This window comes from Microtus ochrogaster, unplaced genomic scaffold (genome assembly GCF_000317375.1).
Source record: "Microtus ochrogaster isolate Prairie Vole_2 unplaced genomic scaffold, MicOch1.0 UNK16, whole genome shotgun sequence".
Classification (NCBI taxonomy): domain Eukaryota; kingdom Metazoa; phylum Chordata; class Mammalia; order Rodentia; family Cricetidae; genus Microtus; species Microtus ochrogaster.
In genome coordinates, this window is record NW_004949114.1 from 3,311,693 (window position 1) to 3,319,795 (window position 8,103).

General features: G+C 52.1%; 2 protein-coding genes across 4 annotated transcripts in view; one reads left to right on the top strand and one right to left on the bottom strand.

Annotated features, from left to right (window-relative positions):
* Cks1b (CDC28 protein kinase regulatory subunit 1B) overlaps positions 1 to 2,704 on the bottom strand; it is a 4,406-nt gene extending 1,702 nt beyond the window's left edge. The window contains exon 1 of the mRNA XM_005367184.3: positions 2,554 to 2,704. Within this exon, the coding sequence (XP_005367241.1) occupies positions 2,554 to 2,612 (59 nt within the window). The 5' untranslated portion in view covers positions 2,613 to 2,704. The remainder of the gene's footprint in view (positions 1 to 2,553) is intronic.
* An 11-nt stretch (positions 2,705 to 2,715) lies between these two features.
* The window catches only part of Shc1 (SHC adaptor protein 1), an 11,335-nt gene continuing 5,947 nt past the window's right edge, over positions 2,716 to 8,103 (top strand). Inside the window, exons 1-5 of one of the 3 annotated variants that reach the window (XM_005367183.3) lie at positions 2,716 to 3,107; positions 6,214 to 6,381; positions 6,905 to 6,975; positions 7,476 to 7,539; positions 7,652 to 7,771. In XM_005367183.3, the coding sequence (XP_005367240.1) occupies positions 6,217 to 6,381; positions 6,905 to 6,975; positions 7,476 to 7,539; positions 7,652 to 7,771 (420 nt within the window). In that variant the 5' untranslated portion in view covers positions 2,716 to 3,107; positions 6,214 to 6,216. Of the gene's footprint in view, positions 3,108 to 3,572; positions 3,985 to 5,577; positions 6,382 to 6,904; positions 6,976 to 7,475; positions 7,540 to 7,651; positions 7,772 to 8,103 lie in introns of those variants that run through there. The other 2 variants (XM_013353816.2, XM_005367182.3) reach the window with 2 other exon arrangements.

Consider the following 8,103-nt stretch of genomic DNA (forward strand, 5'->3'; position numbering starts at 1 on the left):
TTTTTTCAAGACTGGATTTCTGTGTAGCTTTGGAGCCTGTTCTGGAACTCTTTCTGTAGACCAGACTAGCCTCAAACTCAGAGATCTGCCTGCCTCTACCTCCTGAGTGCTGGGATTAAAGGTGTGTGCCACTGCCCAGACGAATTTGTATAAACAATGTTTTAAAGATTTATTTATATATTCTGTATACAACATCCCTTCCACATGTGCTTGCATGCCAGAAGAGAGCAACAGATCTCATTATAGATGGCTGTGAGCCACTATGTGCTTGCTGGGAATTGAACTCAGGACCTCTCTGGAAGAACAGTCAGTGCTCTTAACCTCTGAGCCATCTCTCCAGCCTGTATAAATCTTATTGTGGATACTGTGTAGTAGAGGCAGCTAGAAACACAGGTTTTGTAAATTTTTATAAGAGAATATTAAAAACAAAATTAATGGACAATTTGAAGCATACCTGGATATGAGTCCCTGATGATATTTGTGTTTTCTCTGATTACCCATCTTACCCACTCTACGACTGGTCAGGAAGAAGCTACACTGTGGAGAGGAACAGTTTACTATGGTGTGGGGTGTAGAGCAGGCATAGAGAAAACATAAAAATGTTCACACCGAATTCAGTTTCCAACCCTTTTCCCCTACTTTTTTGGGACAGGGTTCCCTGTGTAACAGTCCTGGAACTCAATTTGTAGAGGTCAGGCTAGCCTCTGACTCAGAGATCTGCCTGCCTCTGGTTCTGGAGTGCGCAGGCACCACCACTGCCCAGCTCGTTTTCCAGCTGTGACACTTGGGAAACCGTGTGCTTTCCTAACCAAGGTCAACGGTAAAAACAGTATCTGACTCGACTCAGACTATCTCAGGTAGAGTTTCTCAAGCTTGATGAAAATGTACTAAATGCTACCTTTGTAGTAATAACAAGAGTCCCCACCCTGTAATTCTAGTCCAATGTCAGAGAAGAATTTACACTCTAACAAGTCCTTGGCACAAAACATGACTTCAATGCACAGGACCCCCCCCCCAACAAACAAACAGCCCTTCTTTAAGCAAAAACGCAGCTGCTAAGCTAAAAGTGACATCTTCTTGGGGATGAAGCTACTGATTTCTTTCCCAACCATGTAAATGTTGTATGATGTTTCATTCACAGGCATGGAAATCAGCTGAGAACAAAAGTCAACTAGCTCCAAGGATGTAGCTGTTTATCCCATCCACGGAATCAGCCAGCCTGACCTGCCTCGCTTCTGAGATCCAGGTGATGTCAGTAAAATGGTGTGGGATTTTCCTTGCCAAAAAAGACTGTTACATATTTGTCAATACACACCAATTTTCCAGGGCGCCCAAAGGCCTGGTACAGGACAGGTGAAGAATGCAGGAAAGCTAGTCAAGGAACGCAGATATATATTAGGAAAAGCAGGGGCTGGAGAAATGGCTCAGAGGTTAAGAACACAGGCTGCTTTCCAGAGGTCCTGAGTTCAATTCCCAACAACCACATTATGGCACAACCATCTGTAATGAGATCTGGTGCCCTCCATGCCAGAACACTGTATATATAAAAAATAAATAAACATTACAAGCGATACAGACCAGTGTAATATCAACCTTGGTAGAATCTCATATTCTCTCAGTCTCAACTTAAATTCACAGACTTGGTACTATCACACCCAAAGTTTGCACATTCAGTGCAAGGAGGTCTCACAATCCTTGGCAGAGAGCCAGCATCTTAGACTCTGTCTCACCGTTGTTTCTCGTCCCTGTGTTCTCAGGGTCTCCTCTAGCAACGTTTCCTCAACCGTCCCCCTTCATCGCATGCTCTCCTCACACCCATACTCAGCTGGCCCAGGAGTCAGCTTAGTCCATGGATTTTTAGGTCCGTCACTGACCACTCTGCTGTCTCGAGACAAGGTTCCCATTCTGCAGCCCAAGCTGCCTGGAACTTGTGACAATGTTGCACCTTGACTTCCAGAATGCTGAGAACAACGGTGTGAGAGCTATCGTACCGGCCAACCTTGCACAGAACACTTGAAACCTGTCTGCACACCATAAATGCTCAAGTAGTTGAGCTACGTCCAGTCTTCATGCCTCTATCTAAAACAAGGCTGACAACCACGCTCCTGCTCTTTTCTCATAAAGTAACAATTAACACTGAAGCTCTCACAGAACTATCCTTTCATTGAGCACAAAACTTCCAGTTCCGCTTTGGCTACTTTATCCCAGTAGACTTTGGAAGCGATCACTTCCTATTAGAAAAATTAACCTGAACCAACAAAGTTGTGAGACTGATGTGAAAATTCCAAAGGTGAAACTGATCAGAACTCCAACACGCTTCTATTTAACACCCGGGGAACTCCAGATTCCCTTCCATTGTTTTACGGCCTCCGTCTACCTTTCCGCGCATGCGCTTTGCTATGGCCGCCTCCCCCCCCCCAAAGAAAACCCCTTTTGCGCACGCGCCTGTTCTGCACCGCTCTCCCCCACCCTCCGCCCTAGGTCACTAACTCCTCGCGTGCACTCTTTTGTCAAAGCGCACAACCTGGCTGTAGTCCCCGCGCCGGCACTAACCGGTACTCGAACTCTTCGTCGTCGTATTTGTCCGAATAGTAAATCTGTTTGTGCGACATGACTGTTCTGCCCGAGGGCGCCCAGCCCCGCGCTGCTGGCCTACAGACAACTCCCAGCAGCAAGCTCCCACCCTCTTTGGCCCCGCTTTCAAACACACCGCCTGCACTTGCTATTGGTCTCTACGGCCAAAGGCGGGACAGCTCCATCCTAAAGTCTCCGATTGGATGGCCTTGGCGTCTCCACGGTTCGTAAATGAAGTGCAGTGCTCTGGTTTCTGAAGAATGAGCTGGGTCGAAATTAGGGATCTTATTGGCTCCCACGGAGCCCGTGCGCCTGCCCGCGCAGCCATTGGCCGGCTTTGGAAAGCAGACGAGTAAAGGAGGGACGGCGAGGTAGGGGGTCAGGGGTTAGTGAGGCCGGAAGTGAGTGTAATAAAGTTTGTCTGGGGAGGACGAGGCCGGGGGAGAAAGTTGGTGCAGTGAGTTAAGCCCACAGTTACGTGATCCGGAACTAGATCGGCCCGCGGTCCGGTGCGGAGACTCCATGCGACCCTGGTGAGTGTGGACTTTCTCCCTGTGGCTACCCACTCCTCTACCCCGGAACCCCTCTCCCAGGACCCTACTTCCGGTCTTGTTGTACAAGTCCCGCCCCCGAGACCCCTTCCCCGGAAGTCGCCCCTTCCAACTTCAAGGGGCTCCCCGAACCCCGTCTTGTCTCTTACCGTCGGACCACACCCTGTCGTCCCACTTCCCTGGAAATCCCACCCCTAGACAGGTTTTCCTGGCTGCACGAGATTAGTCTTCCCAGGTCTCTGAAACTGCCTTCTCTGGAGTCTCGGCTAAACGTAGCCTATCGAAAGCCTGGCTTCCCGAGGGGGCAAAAGCTCGCTTTTCAAAGAACGGTTCGGCTTTGTAGGAGCGACGCCAGTGTGGGCCCCGCCCCCTCCGCGCCCCGCCCCTTCACCGTCCACGTCTGGTCCTGGGAATGTGATGCGGTCCCTAGGGACCAGGTCCCCTCGGGATACTTTTCCCTGCTGGGCTTCGGTCCATGCCTCAAAACCCTGCTCTTAGGTTCCGGACGCTTCACCTGCCTCTGTATCCTCTCCTTTCTTTAAGCCTTGGACTTAGTTTTCCTGTTCTCGTGCTCCGTCAGGTGGAGGTTGAAAGTTGCGGTTGTAAGGAGTGAGCTGACTAGCAGTGTCGTTTCCCGCGTCACCTTCTCTGGCTGGGTTTCGTTTATGGCAGGAGAATGAACGAGAGGGTGGCTTAAGAGACCCCTGACCCCACTCCTTCCTGGGGCAGACCCTGTTCCTGAGACAGCCGTAGGTGTTCCTCTGACTGGACTGGACTAAGTATGGACTCGTGTGACCCTAAGAGAAGTGAAAGTTTTTCTGCCATCAGAAGAAAAAGTGTTTCGGAGTCAGGAGTAGGGGTTAGTGTCCTTTCCGTTGTTTTTAAAAGACCCCTCCCCATAACCAGATAACTCTTGTTTGGATTCATCCTGGCCGCACTTGCCCAACCTTCCTGCTGGAAACATTCCTGAGGTTTTCGCCATTTCCTGCTATTTCCTGCTCCTCCAGCCTCCTCCCTGCTGAGCTGAGGTGCAGAACGCAGCTGTGTCGTATCCCCCCTCCCCCCGCGCGCACCCCGCCAAGTCGCTGCTACCTAGCTTTGGTCCAGTAGGCAGTCTCCCATCTCTTGAAACAAATTTAAAGGCTCATGCTTCTTCCTCTTCCAAATGTGCACACGGTTGGTGATTCCCTGCCTCTAGATATGAATGCTTCAGAGAAAGCCATCTCAAGATGAGGACATCATGGTGTGTGTTCGTGTGTCTGGCTTTGGCGGAAATTTTCCTTCTGTCTAATAGCTGAGGTCTTGGCTAACGGAATGACAGAATTTCTTGTCAGGAAGCGGTGTGGTGTTTGGTGGCAGCTTTCCTGGGCTTGGGGACTGGGCAGGTGACGGGAATCTTGGTAGCTAACCTCTTTAGAGTACTGGCCTTGTTAGTCATGCAGTTTTTAATTCTCCAAAATAAACCTCAGAGGAGTTTGGAGGTGAGCCTCTAAGAAACTATTTTTTTACTTTGTGTATTTCATCGCTTTTTTTTTTTTTAAATAAGTGATAGTTTATTCTGGAGCTTGGTCACTTTCATTAACTTCCTGATGGCCTTTAGCAGAGCTGTGGCAGGAAACTGTGGGGAAAGAAATATGGCTTTGGTGTTATTCTGCACTTACGGCCAGATCCCAGCTTCTGGTATCCCTTTGTCCTTCCTGTCTTTATTAACACTGCTTTGTGGCTTGCAGGCACCCGTTCTGTTCCGTTCATTTTCCTGCCTCCAAGGGCAGCCCCCCTGCTCATGTGAGGGACACTGTTGGGTGGGGCTTACAAGGAGAGAAGTAAGTTGTGTCCAACGGGTACTAACCTGATCCCTCTCTATCCCCTGGCTTTCCTCACTGGGCCTGTGGAAAGGGGTCCAAGATGTCCATTAGTCTTTGGTGGGTGACAGCTATGAAGAACACAGGCTTGCTCTAGCTCTTGCACCACCCTGATTGGCCTTCCCTCTTGGCCTCCACCTACATCTTCTGGGACTACTTTCCCTTCCTGGTTCCCAACTCTGTCCACAGCTGTTGTTGCTGAGGATGCTAATGGCCAGGTTCCCTGGGGCAGCCACCTCACTTGTTGTATGGTGGGGGTGGGGATGGTCTGGGCTGTAGGGAAATGCTAAACTCTGGGACCCTCCTCCCCCTTTTCCACCCTCAGCAGCTTGTTTCCTCCTTTATTCCTCCTAGCCTTCCTGGCTTCCTGCTCTCTCTGCTTGCCCGTGTTGGTTTGGATTGATCCAGAGTTCCTCTTAACCCCTTACTTTCTTTTTTGTCTTTTTCTTGTTCTGACATCTTTCTTTCCTACGGCACCTTTCTCCTCCCCAGACAGACTACTAGTTGTTTGTATTGGGCGAGCGAGAGCGGCTGTCTAGCGCAAACTGTGTGGGGAGGTGTCTCGGCCCCTCTGAGCTTGTGAGTCAGCACTGTCCTTGGGATTGGTCTCGCTTCCTAGTTCCCCGCCCCTGGGGAGGAGCCAGTTAGCTCTGGGTCCAGCCTGTACTCCTCAGCCAGAAGAGGCTTCCTCGCTGGGCTGGGCAAGGATGTGGCCTGAAATTGTCCATGTCTGACGTGGGAGAGCAGAGGCCACTTGTTCTTCGCCTCCCTAGGTCCTCTTGTTATCACCAGGCTGCAGAGGTCAGATCAGGCTAAGGGCCTGGGGATGCCCCCTGCCTGGCCCCCTTGCCTGAATTTGGCAGGGGGGCCAGGCAGCAGCCCCCCTTCTCACCCCAGCCATGGATCTTCTACCCCCCAAGCCGAAGTACAACCCTCTTCGAAATGAGTCTCTGTCATCGCTGGAGGAGGGGGCTTCAGGGTGTACCCCCACAGAAGAGCTGCCTTCCCCATCAACCTCATCCCTGGGACCCATTCTGCCTCCTCTGCCGGGGGCCGATAGTCCGACTACCCTGTGTTCCTTCTTTCCCCGGATGAGCAACCTGAAGCTGGCCAATCCTGCTGGGGGGCGCCTGGGGCCTAAGGGGGAGCCAGGAAAGACTGCTGAAGATGGGGAAGGGAATGCAGGGGCAGCCCTTCGGGACTCAGGCCTCTTGCCCCTCCTCCAGGACATGAACAAGCTGAGTGGAGGCGGCGGGCGCAGGACTCGAGTAGAAGGGGGCCAGCTGGGGGGCGAGGAGTGGACCAGACACGGGAGCTTTGTCAATAAGCCCACACGAGGCTGGCTGCATCCCAACGACAAAGTCATGGGACCTGGGGTTTCCTACTTGGTTCGGGTGAGTGAACATCCTCTTTTCCACCCCTTCCATACCCTCGTCCAGTTCCTCTGCTCACTGCTGGGACTTCCTGCTCTTCCCCCAACACGTGTGCCGCTCGCCTCGTTCTTAAACCCGCCACCTCCATCCCTTCTCCAGCTTCATGTCTTTCTGTGCTAGCCTGGGAATCTTGTGCCCAGGTCCCCTTTCCTCCATTGACCCCTACCCTCCAGCCTACACAATGCCTAAACCCATCCAAGACTTTTAGTAAGTGTTAATGAAAAATGACTTCTTGATTCTTCCCCCTAGACTCCTCCCTTTTCCAGAGATGTCACTCCATCCCACCCAATGCCTGCTGGTCCTCGCACAATCTCTCCACAGTGCACGAAGGACCTCTTTGGTGGTCCTTCTTCACTTAGGGGTGGTAGCCCCAGGCAGTGGGAAGGGTTCTTCACCTTTCCCTTAGGGACTACACAGGGCAAAGGGTGGGGAGTGTGGGGTGGGGGAGGGGCGGCTGATCTATCCTTGCCTCCTTCCCCCGCAGTATATGGGTTGTGTGGAGGTCCTGCAGTCAATGCGAGCCCTTGACTTCAATACCCGGACACAGGTCACCAGGTTAGTGGAGAGACCAGTATATTGTTGGAGTCCTAGGGTTGGTGAAGTTACAAAAGTCTCAGGAGGAGGAGGGAAGTTGAGCATTTGGTGGTGGTGCTGGTGGCGACTTCTTATCGGATGGCCAAGAGAATTGAGACAAAGTTACAGAAATGTATCTGACCTCAAGCAGCCAGCTCTGGTCTGGAGCGCTTAGCTCCAGCACTGAGATTATAGGAAGGTGGATTAGAAAGGTGGGGTAGGAGGTTCCTGCTGCTTTTGGGAAGGGAATGGAACATTTAGTAACTGGGAAAGAGGTGGGGCTGTAGCCATCGAGGCCCTAACCCAATCAGCCAGGAAGCCGCCCTCAGTGCCATCAAATATTAAAGGCCCTTAATTCAATCCACCACGACAAAGAGCCTGGCGTGCTCTGGAGTCTGGCCTGCTCTTCCCCTCCCCCAGCTCTGTGGCAGCCCCAGGCAATGGGAGGCCAGTGGTGGGTCTGAGTACCCCTGTTTCTCCAGGGAGGCCATCAGTTTGGTGTGTGAAGCCGTGCCTGGTGCCAGAGGAGCAACAAGGAGGAGAAAGGTATATGTGGTTGCTGTGGGGGGCAGGGGAAGGCACATGCAGGCACGCGGGAAGACAGGAGGGTCTCTTGGAGTTGGGGTGTTCAGGCTCTGATACTCCGGCCCTTTCTTAGCCCTCTAGCCGCCCACTCAGCTCCATCCTGGGGAGGAGTAACCTGAAGTTTGCTGGAATGCCAGTCACCCTCACTGTGTCCACCAGCAGCCTTAACCTCATGGCAGCAGACTGCAAACAGGTGGGTGGGGCTGCTGCAAGGGACCGGGTTAGTTATGGGAGGACCAAGGGGTCTGGAGTCCTCAGGACCAACCGGGGAGTAGAGTAGGAAGAAATTAGAGGGGTTGGATATAATAACAAATTTAATCCCAGCACTCAGGTGGCAGAGGCAGGTGAATTTCTTTGAGTTCTAAACCAGCAAGGGCTATATACTGAGACCCTGTACCCCTGCCCCCCAAAAAAAGAGAATAAAATTAGGAGCATGTAGGACTGGAAGCAGAGAGAGTGAGACTGGGGTTCCAGGGTTCCCGGCTGGGTGAGGACTGGGGTTCCAGGGTTCCCGGCTGGGTGAGG